Source organism: Dromiciops gliroides, chromosome 2 (assembly GCF_019393635.1).
Source record: "Dromiciops gliroides isolate mDroGli1 chromosome 2, mDroGli1.pri, whole genome shotgun sequence".
Classification (NCBI taxonomy): Eukaryota; Metazoa; Chordata; class Mammalia; order Microbiotheria; family Microbiotheriidae; genus Dromiciops; species Dromiciops gliroides.
The window spans coordinates 77,117,114-77,132,395 of NC_057862.1; the positions used below are offsets into that span (position 1 = coordinate 77,117,114).

The following is a 15,282-nucleotide window of genomic DNA, read 5'->3' on the forward strand; positions in this document are numbered from 1 at the left end:
CTATTATAAAGATTTAAAATAATAAACATGAATTCAGAAAATCACTAGAATTTCAAAGTTGGAAAGGACCGTATAAAAATATTTTAGCCCAACTCTCTCATTTTAAGAGAAAAGTGAGCCCTAGAGAGGTTAAATGACTGATTACTAGTGGCAGAACTTGGACAAGAACCCTGCTATCCTGATTGGGTAATCCAACCATATTACTTTCAGTTTTTAGAGAAGGTAGTTTTAGATGGCATACCAATAACTGCTTTTGAAGGCTCTAAGTCCCTTGGTCTTTCTGAGGGAAGAGATTTTTAGAACTAGACAGGGCAGCTAGGTGGCTCAGTAGATAAAGCACCGGCCCTGGATTTAGGAGGACCTGAGTTCAAATCAGGTCTCAGACACCACACTTACTAGCTGTATGACCCTAGGAAAGTCACTTAACCCTCGCTGCCCTGCAAAAAACCCAAAATAACAAAAAACAAAACACAAAAAACTAGACAGTGACTTAGAGATCATGTAGTACAACCTCCTCAATTTACAGATAAGGAACATGAACCTGAAGTCCATTAAAGTAAAAACCTCACTATAATATAAAATTTCCAAGTGCCTCAAAAGAAAACTATTTTCATAGAATAAAATCATTGAGAGTCAAATCCATTAAGTTTATTATTAAATCTGTTCTAACTGATTAGGTTATTTAGAATAGTGGATTTAATTCTTCCTAAAGTCCAGTTTTTAAAACAAACATGACACTATTATGATTGAATTTATATACTTAAAGATTCAATTTATGCAAAAATAAATATAACTACAGACATTTCTCATTGGCCTATCTTTCAGTGCAGTTCCACTGGAAAGACTCTGGTTTTGTTTGGTTTCTTTTGGACAGAGTATAAATGTGAATATTCAGAAAGTCCTGTGAGGACAAATGAATAAAATCAAAGAGAAAATACTAGGTATGATTAGTAATAAATAGCATTGTAATGCCACTTATTTCTCACCAACCACTAGTTTTTCTTGTCAATTGTCTATGAACAGTTTTTCAGTCAAGGTTTTTATTTTATTTATTTCTTTAAAAAAATACTTTCCTATAAAACAGTATTCTAATCTCAAACATTTTTTAAAAATCAATTTTTCCAGTGGAAAAAGTAGAAAACATTCAACAAATGAGTGAAATACTTTCACATTGAGAACCACATTGAAATGGTTTAGAGGCATGTCTTTTACTAGATTAGTAACCATAGTTAAAGAAATTCTTGGAGAACAAGAGTCTTGAGGACAGACCCTGAAGCTCATTTTCACTTCTGATAGTAATATAGTCTAGACGAAGGAAATACAATTAAGAAAAAGGCAAACAATGTCTAGATTGGTTAAATACTTGTCCTGTTTTATTTTCTGCTTCTTTTGAAAACCTTGGACATATTGATTATTTAATGTATCTAAAACATATTATATGTACCCATATGCATACCTATACAACATTATTAGGATAGAAAAGTGACAAATTAGCTAAAACCAAAATAATAATAGCTAACATTTAATTAAGAAAACCTAATGGACAGTACTGGAATGCTCTGGTCCACAGGGTCATAAAGAGACAGACACAACTGAATGACTGAACAACCACCACCATTTAATTATTATAGTTATTAACTAAAATAGCTAAATGTGACATATCCCCATTCTAAAATGTAAGTCACTAAATTGGAATAAGAAAGGCACTTTCTCAAAAATTACAACTGAAGTAAATTTAATTAAAACAAAGGATCAGACAACTAAGCTAAAAGGAACCTCAAATGGAAAATAAATTCCAAATGGATGAGTCATAGAAAATTAATAAATTGAATATCTGAAGTCCCTTCAGAAAGTGTGCCACTAAAACAAAAATCTAAACTTTAATACTTCAGTCATTTAGGTTTTTAACCATTTATTACTTAAAACATCATTTACATTCAAGCAGTCTATTTTCTTGTTAAGTTCTATGTTTCAACATAATTATTAAATATATATTAAACAAGGGTTAATTCTAAATTATTTGAAGTATTCCTATCTTTAGGTAATTTATGACAATTTATTAGAATCTATATAACATGTATAACTTAAAAGTCACAAACCTATATGTAAAAGATGAAAAGGCTAGTCCTCTAAAGAAGTCAGGAAACACGGGGGCAGCTAGGTGGCGCAGTGGATAGAGCACTGGCCCTGGATTCAGGAGTACCTGAGTTCAAATCCGGCCTCAGACACTTAACACATACTAGCTGTGTGACCCTGGGCAAGTCACTTAACCCCAATTGCCTCACCAAAAAAAAAAAAAAAGAAGTCAGGAAACTTAACCCTATGTATATGGTATGCATGTATGTATATATGTATGTACATACACACGTGTGTTTATGTATGGAACTGTGTGTATATGTGTGCTGCACACATATACACGCATGTATACATATATACAGACTGTGTATGTGTGTTTGTGTGTGTAAGTGTAAAATTACTGCAATGTAATTTTCTGACAGTGATGGCCTGGGGAAAAAAAGGGTACAATAAATAGAGGTAGATGAGCTTTAAAAGTAAGTGTCGGGGCAGCTAGGTGGTGCAGTGGATAGAGCACTGGCCCTGGAGTCAGGAGTGCCTGAGTTCAAATACGGCCTCAGACACTTAACACTTACTAGCTGTGTGACCCTTGGCAAGTCATTTAACCCCAATTGCTTCACTTACAAAAAAAAAAATAAGTGTCACTTGGGGCAACTACGTGGCACAGTGCATAAAGCACCAGGCCTGGATTCAGAAAGACCTGAGTTCAAATCTGGCCTCAGACACTTGACACTAACTAGCTGTGTGACCCTGGAAGTCACTTAACCCCCACTGCCCTGCAAAATACAAAAACAACCAGAAAAAAGTGTCACTGAACTTTTCTTCCCTTTCCTCAAAGTCCATATCAGGGGGCAGCTAGATGGCACAGTGAATAAAGCACCGGCCCTGGATTCAGGAGTACCTGAGTTCAAATCTGGCCTCAGACACTTGATACTTGCTAGCTGTGTGACCCTGGGCAAGTCACTTAACCCCCATTGCCCCACAAAACAAAACAAAACCAAACCAAACAAACAAAAAAACCAAAGTCCATATCAGAAAATAGGGTTTGATGTTTCCAAGAATAGCACTCTTTCCTTCCATCTCAAATTTCCTGTCACCAGAACAAAGGAAAGTGATACTCATTTTACACAATTGAAAAATTCTTTATGATTAATAAATGAGATTCCCATTTAAAATATTTATCAATCATTCATACCTTAAAGTGAATTACTGTACTTTTAATCAGTTCCCTTAGCAACTAGCTAAAGGGAGAAGTAATTTTGTAGCATGGACACCTACCCATGTACTTTAGGTCTGTAAGGTGCCAAACAGAGAAGGAACTAGACATTAGCATAAAGTTCACTAGAGGTTTGAAGAAAGTCTGAATGAAGGTGGGGACAAAGAAGTCAACCAAAAAGTATAAAATTAGTCTGAAATGTGACTCGTGATCTAGGAGGCAAAAAGTACCAACAAACTAATACAAATGCATGGTGACATAGCCCTATAGAAAGCCATATAAATATGATAATGGGGATTGCCCTGAAGTTAAAACATTTAGAGAAGGTGAGCATGTCACACATATATGTGTATATATAATGCTAATTGTTCAGGAATTATTTATGATAGAACGTCCAGTTTGATGTATACAATGAGATTCATATATACATACATTTCTGATAATAAATAACCCTTGAACAATTAGCAGTTGTCAGTCTCTTACTTTTTTCTTTATGGTATATGGGTATAATGAGGTTTTATCAATCTGAAGGAAACTCCCAGGGATATACATAGGTAATTCTTCTGGAACTAAGTTTCCTAGAATTACACAGAACTCTGAAAAGTTGCCTCTGGTCACATACTATTATGTGACAGTCATTCCTGGAGCTCATATCTTCCTAACTCTCAGATCAGTCTTCTCTCAATCTTCCTATCCCAAGCTGACTCTTTAAACACAGAGCTCTAAATCTGGCCTTCAGATCTGATGATATTCCACGAGGCTCTTGGTAAGACAAAAAATGAATACACTAAAACCAATGAGGAAAAGTTAATGAAAATGAGTTGTTAACAGTGTCTTTCACTAGCATGCACTTGGATTTGGCACACTGTCTCCATTAGAGCATGAGCTCCTTGAAAGAAGGGTCACATTTCTGTCTTTCTTGTACTTAGAACACAGTACCTGTGCTTTAGCACAAAGGCAGTACTTGTTAAATGCTTGTTGACTAACAAAAGAAAGCATCCAATTTAGAGTAAGAGGACTTGTATTTCAATTCTACTGGCTATTTACTTTGTGGATACCAACAGAAGATGGAGGAAAAGGGCTGGACCTGTGATTTTACTGACTCCTCTCCATCAATGTGTGCTACTTTCTTTGCAACTCAAGAGATCTGTAGAGAGCAGAGGTATCACACATGCTGCTGAAAGGTCTGTGGCCTGTACCAGATTAAAATATAACTCGGAAATATTTAACCAAATAAATAAAAACATAATAGCATATTGGTAAAAAATGACTTAGAAAACCACGAGTTAAATTAGCATACATGGTTTTCTAAGTCAATATGTGGCGGGCAGGACTATCCCCATTTCTCTTTGAGTTTGACACACTGGCCTAGAGCACTAAGAGGTACAATGACCTGGCCAGGGAAGTTACCTGACATCCAGGTCCTTCCTGGGTCTAGGGGCCAGCTCTCTAACCAGTCAGTCAGTAGGCATTAATTTTATGTGCTTACTGTGTGTAAAACCTGGGATTAAGTGCTGGGGATACAAAGAAAAGAAAAAACACCATCCCTTTCCTCTAGAACTCAGTCTAACAGGAGAGAGAACATGCAAATAATGTACATCCAAGATATAAACAAGTGTAAATAGGAAAGTCATCTTTGTTACAGAAAGAATGATAATCTGAGAGAGAAGGGAAAGGGCCTCAAGCAGGAGGTGGAGATTTGACCTGAGTCTTGGACAGAGACAGGTAAGGGCAGCCAGAGCAGAGGCCCAGGACAGGGAGATGGAAATGTCATGTGTGTACAATAGCAAGGGAGCCCTTGGAGCTAAAATCCAGAGTTATGGAGTAGGGTCAAGGGTAAGGAGACTAGAGAGGCAGGAAAGGATCAAAGGGAAAGGCCAAATACCAAATGAAAACTCTTTTGTTTGATCCTGGAGGTAGGAGGGAATGGGGGAGAGGAGAGAAATATGACATTGCCAAAATGATGCTTTATTCAGAAGACCACTTCAGGAGCTATAGGAAAGATGGATTGGAGTGGGGAAAGATACTAATTAGAAGGTTGCTGTCATAGTCTAAAGGGGAGGTAGTAAGCATGCCTGGATGTCAGTTTTGTCATTAAAAATAAGGAGACAGGTATGGAAATTTTTAAAGGTCATTTCCAGATGTTGTATTATAAATAAGCTTTTAAACATATTAAGAGTTTTTAGGCAACGCTCAAGTACTAGCTAGCTTTCATCTCAATCTAAGAACAACATGAAACTTGTAGGATAAGGAAATTAGGTTGGCAAATGAATGATCTTTTTTTTATACTGGGAAGGTTCATACAGTACTCTAGAATAGACTTTCCTAAAGGTATTGGTTACAAGCAAATATGTCTAAAGACAAGAGAATAGACAAGATGACCTAAAATAAAAATCTCTTCAACCTTACAATAAATCAAATCAAATACTGAATTTTTAAAAAGTTTATGAAAAAACATTTTTAGGCAATAGAGAGGTAAGTTATAGGTGACCACCTTGACAAATTTCATCAATTTTTACCTTGACCAAATGGAAATATAAAACAAAAACATAAAAAGTGATCAAATTCAGTAACAAAATCAGCAACCTCTAATACTGGATATTATTCTTTCCCCAAACCAACCTTTTCTATAAAAGACTGCATTGAGGAATTCTTCTGCTTGTCTCTCGAAACGAATGATTTTTGCTTGCCCTTGTCTAAGCAGAGCTTCTTGCCCAGCTCCCAAAGCTGGTTCATCCAGATCGACTAAATGTTCCTGCAAAAACAGTCAGTGAAACATTTGCAAAAAAATATTTCTCCTCAAAAGGCATAAATGAATAATTACATACCAACATAAAATAAAAATATCTTAATACAACTTAAGATGAATTCTAAAATAAAATTTTTAATACAACTTAAGATGAATTTTAAAAAATCTCATTGCCACCTCTAATTCAAAACCAAAATTCATTTAAATGTATGTGAATTTCAACCAAAATTTTATCTCTAAAAACTATGAAATACAAAAAGGGAGTGTGTGTATTAAATATATACACAGAGTATATGTATTTAAGAGCTTAAATTTGCACTAAGATTTCATTGACAAAACACACATACATAAATACATACAAATGTACACACAAAAAGCCCCCCTTGTAAGATCTCCATCTATAATTCCACTTAAGATTTTTCAGACTTTTGACTTGAGTAAAACTCAAGATCACATGTTAAGTTGAATCCTTTTAAAAAAACAAAGTTCTCTTGAAGACATAAGTACTATAAACTAAAAATATTATTAATAATGTACTGACAGTACAGCTCTGCTTGCGTCTTCTAACGAAGCATAAATGATTTTTATTTATTAGAATTTCATAGGAAATTAACTACATGTTATTATTCAGTGAGACGTAAGAAAAAAAATTTAAAAGAATCTGTTTAGAGAGCAGCAAAAATAGTAGAAAATAAAAAGTAAATTCACCAAGTCTCCCCATCTCCCTATCCAATCTTTGCTTGTCCAATGTTGCACTGGCAATTAGGAAAAGTCCCACTGATTTGTGCTTATGTCTACTACTGGGGATAATCCAGTTAACTGAATGTCATGCTACAAGAAAATGAGAGCAGAATGGAAAGGAAAGGCCTTTTGAGCAGCCTTTAAACCCCATAAAATTTACTAGAATTCAAGGATATACATTTCCTTTCATAATGGAAGAATAAAGAGATATTTTAGATTTTTAAATAGGAATATACATGGATAGTACGAAGTATAAACAAACAAGGATTTGACTGTAAGCTTTTTTCCATTTCTAAGTGGAAAACTGCTTCTTTTATAAACTTCCCTGCAGATAACTAATTCCTTTCTCTTTTCCTAAAACCCCACCAAAAAACTATAACCTGTAAATAGTATGCATATGTTATCAATTACGCTGCTTAATTGAATAATCACAAAATACATAGTATATAAATTGTATATTTTAAATATTTTAAAGAAACTATAACTATTTTAAATGACTGTGAAAATTTAAGCTTGTCACATAACGAAATAAAGCTTCACTTTAGTCTAAACAGTCCTAAAATGATAACAGTAATTATAATAAACATTATGGTGACTGTATTTGCCATTTCTTAAGTTACAAAGAATTGGTCCAATATAATAATGATTTAAGAAATTGGATTCGTCCAAGGAGATAGTCATAAAATTTTGATATTAAATTAGCAAACTGTTTCTAGAAATGTATTGATAAATATCAAAAGCAAGTTCTAAGAAAATTTTCCCTCCAATAATTAGTCTAAATTTTCATTTAATTGTTCAGGAATTTACTATGAGTTTTGTAATAGTTTTGTATCATATTGAAAAACAAGCCCCTCCAAACCAGGCTTTCCTCTGCCAAAATGGCTTACACACAGTCTTTCAGAACAGACTATTATCAAAGCAACAGAAGAACTAAAAGGCAACCAGTTTCATAAACTTTGAAATTTGCAAAAATTCTTTCAATAGATGTTTAACCAATAAACAATCATTTATTAAGTGTCTCCTATGTGCCAGACACTGGGGCTACAAAAACAAAAGCAAAAAAGAGTTCCTGCCTTTAGGAACATTAAAGTATAATCAGGGAACCCAACATGTATATATACACATATACACAAAATTATTTTAGGGAGAAGGCACTACACCATAGTCAAATCTAAAAATAATTTTTCAGACAAAATACAGAGATTTCTATAAGAACCAAAAACAAGGTAAAGAACCATTAATCTTCCACATTTTTGCACCAAACTTAATTAATATAAAACATATAATTGATTTTTCCTAGACATATATGGTATGTGTACACAAATTAGTATGTACATACTAATTCCAAAATTAAACATTAATACCATCCCCCAAATTCATAAAGGACACTAACTAATGAATATGAAAATGATTGAAAGATGGCCAGTTATGTGAAAAAAATCTAATATGGTATAAGAATAATTCAATTCTTTTCCCCTGATAATTTTCATTCAAAAAGAGAGTATAAAAGGTTATGAAGAATATGAAGTGACGACGTCCTAGTCACTGTATATTCAGAAACCTTTATTTACCAAAGAATAGGCCTTTAATATCTAGCTACATAGCAACAGTAAAAATGTTAAATGCAATCTCCTTACATTTTATCCTTTCTTCAACCAACGATTTATAATTCTAAGAGTTAGAAAGCACCTGAAAATTCATCTAACCTCCATACTGGCATAGGATCGTTTCCAGGTCCTAAAAAATAATATTTTCTGTAAGACTCACATGGGTTTATTAAAGAGTAGAGAAAGGGATTTGCATATGAGTAAAAGGAAGTTTACATATAAGAGTGATTACCTTTTCTTAAAGGTCTTAGATTTGTTTCTTAAACACAGAAAGAAGGGATTATTAGTTTCTAGAAGTTTTCTTGATCAGGTAATTTGAAAGCAACAGAAAGCTCCAGAAAGTAGAGCTGCAGAAGATAAGGTACTGACTGCCTAAGTTGTCATGGCCATATCATCTCCAAACTGTGAGGTCTTCCTGAATGTTTGCCTAAATGTTCATTATGCCTCTAATCTTAGATTTCCCAATAAAAAGATAGTATGGAGTGAAGCATGTAGAGTGTGAACTGTAAGTTGGAGCTGATAAATCTTGAGTATCACTTTATTGCAAATCACCTGATCATTTGAAAATATAATGATTGTTCTTACCTTTAAAAATTTAATTTTTTTAAACTAGTGGTGATGGAAGGCTTATTTATTTCTACATGTCACAGGAGCTGACATTTTAAATGAATCTTGTTTGCATTAACAAATGTTGTACTTCTGTCACCACATTCAGCTGTGGAAAATATGCTGAGTGATTAAAATTATAGTACTTAAAAAATAAACATTCCTTAAACTTTTCTAAGCTGCTTAATCAAAGGCTTAAAAAAACTGAACTGATTCAAGGGCAAAACTGGCAGCAAATACTAATTTTAAGAATGAACCTCTGAGCCATAATATTAATAACTGGTCTTGTCCTATTTCTTGGGTATTTCCTCTAAACCAATTCCTCATTATCACTTACAGCATTTTGATCAAACCCCTCAGGGGTCCATTACTATATCACATAGCCACACCAAGGGTCCTAGAATCTCGCTGCTTAGAAAACTAATGAAAATTTACAAGCTGTAATTATTCATATCCCCATGTGGCTTAAGGTAAATGATTTCTAAATCTAAGATGGATATATTGCATAGACAACCTCCAGGGCTTATTAATGCTCCCACTCTATCTGCAGCTAAGCAGTGCTTTCTTTTCAGATTTGAAACTTATATTTTTCTTTCATATGCATTAATAATAGTTTATCTCATCATTCCCAATATAAAAGTACAGGTGTTGAAATAGTAAAAGTGATAAAATAATTCTCTTTCGAGCTGCATCTTAACTAGTACTGGATGAAGCTGTTCTAGAGTGGCAATGGGTTTTATTACTGAAATACTGACCCTTGCAGGAATGCCCAAAAGGTTCTAAATCCCAGGGGAAAATGTTTCCTGGAATTGTCTTATGCAAGGTTTAAGTCTAGAACAGTAGTCTCAAAACCTTTTCAAGCATTCATTTCTAAGAGTTAGGGAGAAAAAATGTGCCTGTACCTCTTGATTCCTTTAAGGGTCAGTTTCAAAGCTACCTTCTGCCTTTCTTGACCTACCCCAACCTCACCCAATCAGCTAGTGCCTTTCCCCAAAATCATCATGCCTCTACTGTGTATAACCCTATTTCCATACATGTTGCCCCAGGCTAGACTATAAATTTTTCAAGGGTAGAGATTGTTACACTCTGTCAGGGGATTCCCAGAACAGACCAAAACCCTTGCTGAACTTAGAGCACAGGTCTTTTCCCGACTGCCCCACTTCCTTGTTCTGCCTAACCTGTTTCCACATCACAACCAACTGCCCAGCCCTTGAAGGAACAGGAAATGGAAAGGGGAAAAGGAAAACCAGCAGGCTGAACTGAGGGATTCCACATAGGACATACTAGTAAAAACCCTTGGCACCCCAATGTCTCCTCTGCAGCTGCTTCTATCCTCTCAACCTCACAGCTACTCCCATCCCTGGCCACTCCATGGAGTCAGTGGTCTGGGTCCTGGCCAGGCAGCCCAGATTCCACATGCCTCTTGCCCAGTCTTTGACCATGTGGACTAGGCCCTTACTCACTTAGCCTATGTCAGTCTCCATAGGGGCTGATATAGTTCAGATCTTAGAGAAAGATGAAGAAGGGCAACGGAACAAGTAGCTATGCCACTACTGCCACAGTGGCCCAAATAGAGTAGCTTCTGCTAGAAACCTCATGGTGTAGTGCATAGAGCGCTGTACCAGAAATCAGGAAGACACTAGTTTTTATAAGTAATTTCTAAGGTCTCTTCCATCTCTTATGATTGTAATTTTCTTCAAGCATCTCCACTAATCATTTCCACTCCCCACCCTAAACTCCTGGTCTAAATAAGTAAATTTAGAAATGCTCAATCCAGGGCAGCTAGGTGGCACAGTGGAGAGAGCACCAGCCCTGGATTCAGGACGACCTGAGTTCAAATCCAGCCTCAGACACATGACACTTACTAGCTGTGTTACCCTGGGCAAGTCACTTAACACTCACTGCCCTGCAAAAAAACAAACACCCCCCCCCCCAAAAAAGCTTTATCTTTTTGAATTCAGCTTCTCCCCTAAAAGGGCTAAGAGAAGTTTCATAGAACTCTTTCTTCCTCTATGGTAGAGGGAAACAGGATTAAAAAGAACCCTGGCCTGCTAAGACCACCCTTAAGATAAGGAAGTGGGTACACCAGAAAGTACACTGGGCCAATTGTTTAGCCTTTCTAAGCCCCATTTTTCTCACACCATCACCATTTTTAAAATTACCTGAAATGACCCCTTGACAACTTTGAAGACATGGCAAAATGAAAATACTTTCAAATGCATATAAAAGAAAGGAACTTCTACATGATTTTCCATAAGTCTAAGGTCCTGAACCTAACTCCCCCAATACGCAGAAGCTCCCCTGTGCTCTTGTTTTCTCATTACTAATGAACCACAGTTGAGATTCTAATAGTCTTCCATCCCTTCAGACCCTGGTATGACACATGTAGCATCCTTTAGATGCTCCTCATCCCAGCCTAGAGATGATAGGTATCAGAGACAGTGGAAATACTTAAGCCACGACAAGGGGTGTTTTTGTGTAAGCCAGGAAATGTTTTTTACACTTTTAAAAACAAAAACCACCCTTAGTTCACAAGCTACACAAAAAGAGGCAGCCATTTGGATTTGGCCCATAGATTACAGTTTGTTGATACCAGCTGGACTAGACCACAGCTATTAAGGCCAGGGAGTAGCAGGTTAACAAAGCCTTCCCTCATTCCAACTGCGTATGATCCCTTCCTTCTCTGATTTCCTGCTGTATATTGCTGTTATGACACTGATATCTGACTTTGTATAGTAGATATTTCTGTATCTGCCATATTACATAAGCACATTTATCTTATTCATCTGTTCTATTCTTCATAGTACTTTATATATAATAGGTAGTATAAGTATTTGATGAATTCAACTGATCAACAAATGATGGGATGGAAGAGAGATGGTCTGGGGGAGATAATACAACAAGAGAAATGAAAGAGCAAAGTGAGACTACATTGTACAATATCCAGCATCTTGGAGTCTTGAGATGAGAGAAAAAGGTTCCTTGACCTTGGTAAAACTTTAGTGGTAGTTAACCCATTCTTTTGCACCAAATACCTCCAAACTTGTCCTCCTCAGGATAAAAAGTGAAGTTTCTGAGAAACAGTGCCCTTTTTGTCATAAGTCCCCAAAGGTGATTAACTATTTAGAATGGACTTCAAAAACAAGAGTTTAATTTCTGGGGCATTTCAGTCACTACCATTTAAAAAAAACAAAAGTGGAAATCAAAAATCTCCCCCATATACCTTATCTTCTTACAAAATTCCTAAAGGATAAAATATTAATTATCACAGAAATCTCTTTAAAGAAACCTCAAGTCATCTAAGTCCAATCTACACTTGAACTGAAATCCCTTCTACGATATACACCCTACAAGTGGTTATCCAGCCTTTTCTTGGTCCTGTGAGAAACCCCTTGAGAGGCAACCTATTCCATTTTTGGAAAGCCTGAATCAAACCTGAATCTGCCTCTGTCCTTTCCATCCACTACTGTTAATTCTGCTGCCTGGGAACAAGCAGAGTAGGACTAAGGCCTCTTCTCCATTTAAGACTTTAAGATATTTGACAGCTTTCATGTTTTTCCCAAATATTCTCTTTTCCAGGCTATTCATCCCTAGTTCCTACAAATGATCATCATATGGCACATCTCTAATTTCCTTCACATTTGGCTGTTTTCCCTGGCCAAGTTCCAGCTTAAAAAAATCTTTCCTAAAATGTCAGATGTAAAATGGAACCTAATATTCTGAATATAATCTGACAAAGGCAGAGTAAAAGAAGAGAGTTTATCAACTCCTTTATTCTGTATACTAGCTCTCTCTTAAGAAAGCCTAAGAGCTTTCCCCTGGCTGGCTGCGCGGAGCCCACACGATGCCCAGAGACACAGTGAGGGACATAAACCAGCAGGAGTTCATCCGAGGCCTGGCTGCTTTCCTGAAAAATTTAGGGAAGCTGAAAGTCCCCAAATGGGTGGACACGGTCAAACTGGCCAAACATAAGGAGCTAGAACCCTATGACGAGAACTGGTTCTATACCCGGGCTGCTTCCACAGCCCGTCACTTGTACCTCCGAGGCGGTGCAGGGGTGGGATCAATGACCAAGATCTACAGCAGGCGCCAGCTCAATGGGGTCATGCCCAGTCACTTCAGCAGAGGCTCCAAGAGGGTGGCCTGAAGGGTCCTACAGGCCCTGGAAGGCCTCAAGATGGTGGAGAAGGACCAGGATGGGGGCCAGAAGTTGACATCTCAGGGACAGAGAGACCTGAACAGAATTGCCAGACAGGTGGCTGTTGCCAACAAGAAGCATTAGGACAGACCACACCAGATTCACTAATAAATTGCCTTGTTTGTATTTTTAAAAAAGTGGGAGGGGGGGGGGGAAGAAGAAAAGAAAAAAAAAAGCCTAAGACTAGACTGGTTTTTGTTGCCATATCCCACATTGACTGCAAAGCACTAAAACCTTCGAGGGCTTTCCCCTAGCCCAGGAACTGCTATCTAGTCCCCTATACTGAACTTGTAAAGTTATTTTATGATACCAAACACAAAATTTTATATTCATACCTATATTTATTTCACCTTATTAAATTAGGCCCATTGTGTTAGGCTGTTGAGATTTTCTAGGAATCAGATCAAGTCAAGTCCATATGCATTTATTAGTCAACTACTATGCACCAGACATTGTTCTAAGTGCTGGGAACACAAATGATTGCTTTCCCACACCCACACCCACACAAAAAAAGTCAAGCTCTAAAGGAACACACAGTCTAGTGGGGAAGACAACATGCAAACAACCATGTACAAACAAGAAATAAGACAAAATAAGTTGGAGATAATCTTAGAGGGAAGGCATTAGCATTAAGGAGGATCAGGAAAGGTTTCTTGTGAAAGGTTGGATTTTAGCTGAGCCCTGATGTCAGGGAAGCCAGGAAGTGAAGATGAGGAAGACAAGAATTCCAGGCATGAAGGGGACATTCAGTTGAAATGAATGGAATTGGGAGGTGTGTGAGGAAGAGTAAGTGAGATTGTGTCTTGTTTGAGGAACAGCAAAGAAGTTAATGTACTGGTCAAAGAGCATATTGGGGGAGGGAAAAGTAAGGCATAAGAAAACTGGAAAGATAGGAGAGGGCCAAGTTATGAAAGGATTTTATTGCTAAATAGAGGATTTTACATTTGATCCTGGCGATTACAGGAAGCCATGAGAGCATACTGAAGGGGGGAGGTTGACACTGTCAGATCTGTGCTTTAGAGAGATCAATTTGACAGCTGAGTGGAGGTATACTACAGTAGGACTTTGTTTCTAGCATCCATTGTTTTTGTTGTCCCTCTTAACTTTGTGTTATCTGAAAATCTGTTAAGCATTCCACCAATGCCTTCATCCAAATCAATGACAAAAGTGTTAAACAAGCATAAGGCTAAAGACAGAATCCTGTGGCATGGGACTAGATAACTTTCTCCAAATTTAAATTTACCCATTAAGGACTTCTCTTTTGGTCAAGTCAATCAGTTCCAAACCCACCAACTGCACTGTCGTCTAGCACAACATTCCACTCTAAATCAACAATAATTCAAGTTTGTTTAGTATTTTAAGGTTTCAAAGAAGTTTCCTCACAACCTTACTGTGAGATCATATACTATTATCTTCATTTTGGAGAAGAAACTGAAGATTCTTGAGAAGACTTTGCCAAGAAAATATCTGAGATAAAATGTGAACCCAGGTATCCTGCTTTCAAGTCTAGCACTCTTTTTACCAAGTTACCAGGTCGCTTTTCATAGATAAAATGTTTTTCAAGTTCATTGCTGAAATAGACTTATCTCTACAGCCCTCTCTTAATCCATCAGCCTGGTCATTCTGTCAAAAAAGGAAATAGCACTAGTCTGACAGTAGTTGTTCTTGATCAATCATCAAGAACCATCCCTTTATTAATACAATATAGAATTTAATCAAGAATAAAAGTCAATCTCACAAGCCTATAATCTGAACATTCCACATTCTTCGCTATTTTGAAAACAGGGACATTTATTCATCTTCATCGCTCAAACACTTCTCCTTTTACCACTCTATTTCAAAGACTGCTAATAACAATGAGTTCATCATTATATCCACCAAGTCTTTCAGAACCCTGGTGACTTGAAGTCAGTCATTCCAAAATGACAGACAAAGTTTAAAATATAAACAAGCCTGGTGCAAGTACGACCTACACTAGGACTCATTTTTACCAAAGTATAAATAAGTAGCTGGGCCTCATGGCACATGCCTAAAATCAATCCTGAAACTAGGGAAGCTAAGGCTGGTAGATTACTTAACTTGGGAAGTC

At 36.6% G+C, this 15,282-nt stretch overlaps 1 protein-coding gene and 1 pseudogene across 5 annotated transcripts in view; one reads left to right on the top strand and one right to left on the bottom strand.

Moving 5' to 3' along the window:
* Positions 1-15,282, bottom strand: part of LCOR (ligand dependent nuclear receptor corepressor) — a 138,456-nt gene that overhangs the window by 46,283 nt on the left and 76,891 nt on the right. For all 5 annotated transcript variants that reach the window (XM_043982997.1, XM_043982998.1, XM_043982996.1 and 2 more), the window contains exon 5: positions 5,915-6,047. Coding sequence is in view for 3 of the 5 variants with exons in the window: in XM_043982996.1 (XP_043838931.1) it covers positions 5,915-6,047 (133 nt within the window). In the remaining 2 variants the exon portion in view is untranslated. The remainder of the gene's footprint in view (positions 1-5,914; positions 6,048-15,282) is intronic.
* LOC122740590 lies at positions 12,840-13,277 on the top strand (annotated as a pseudogene).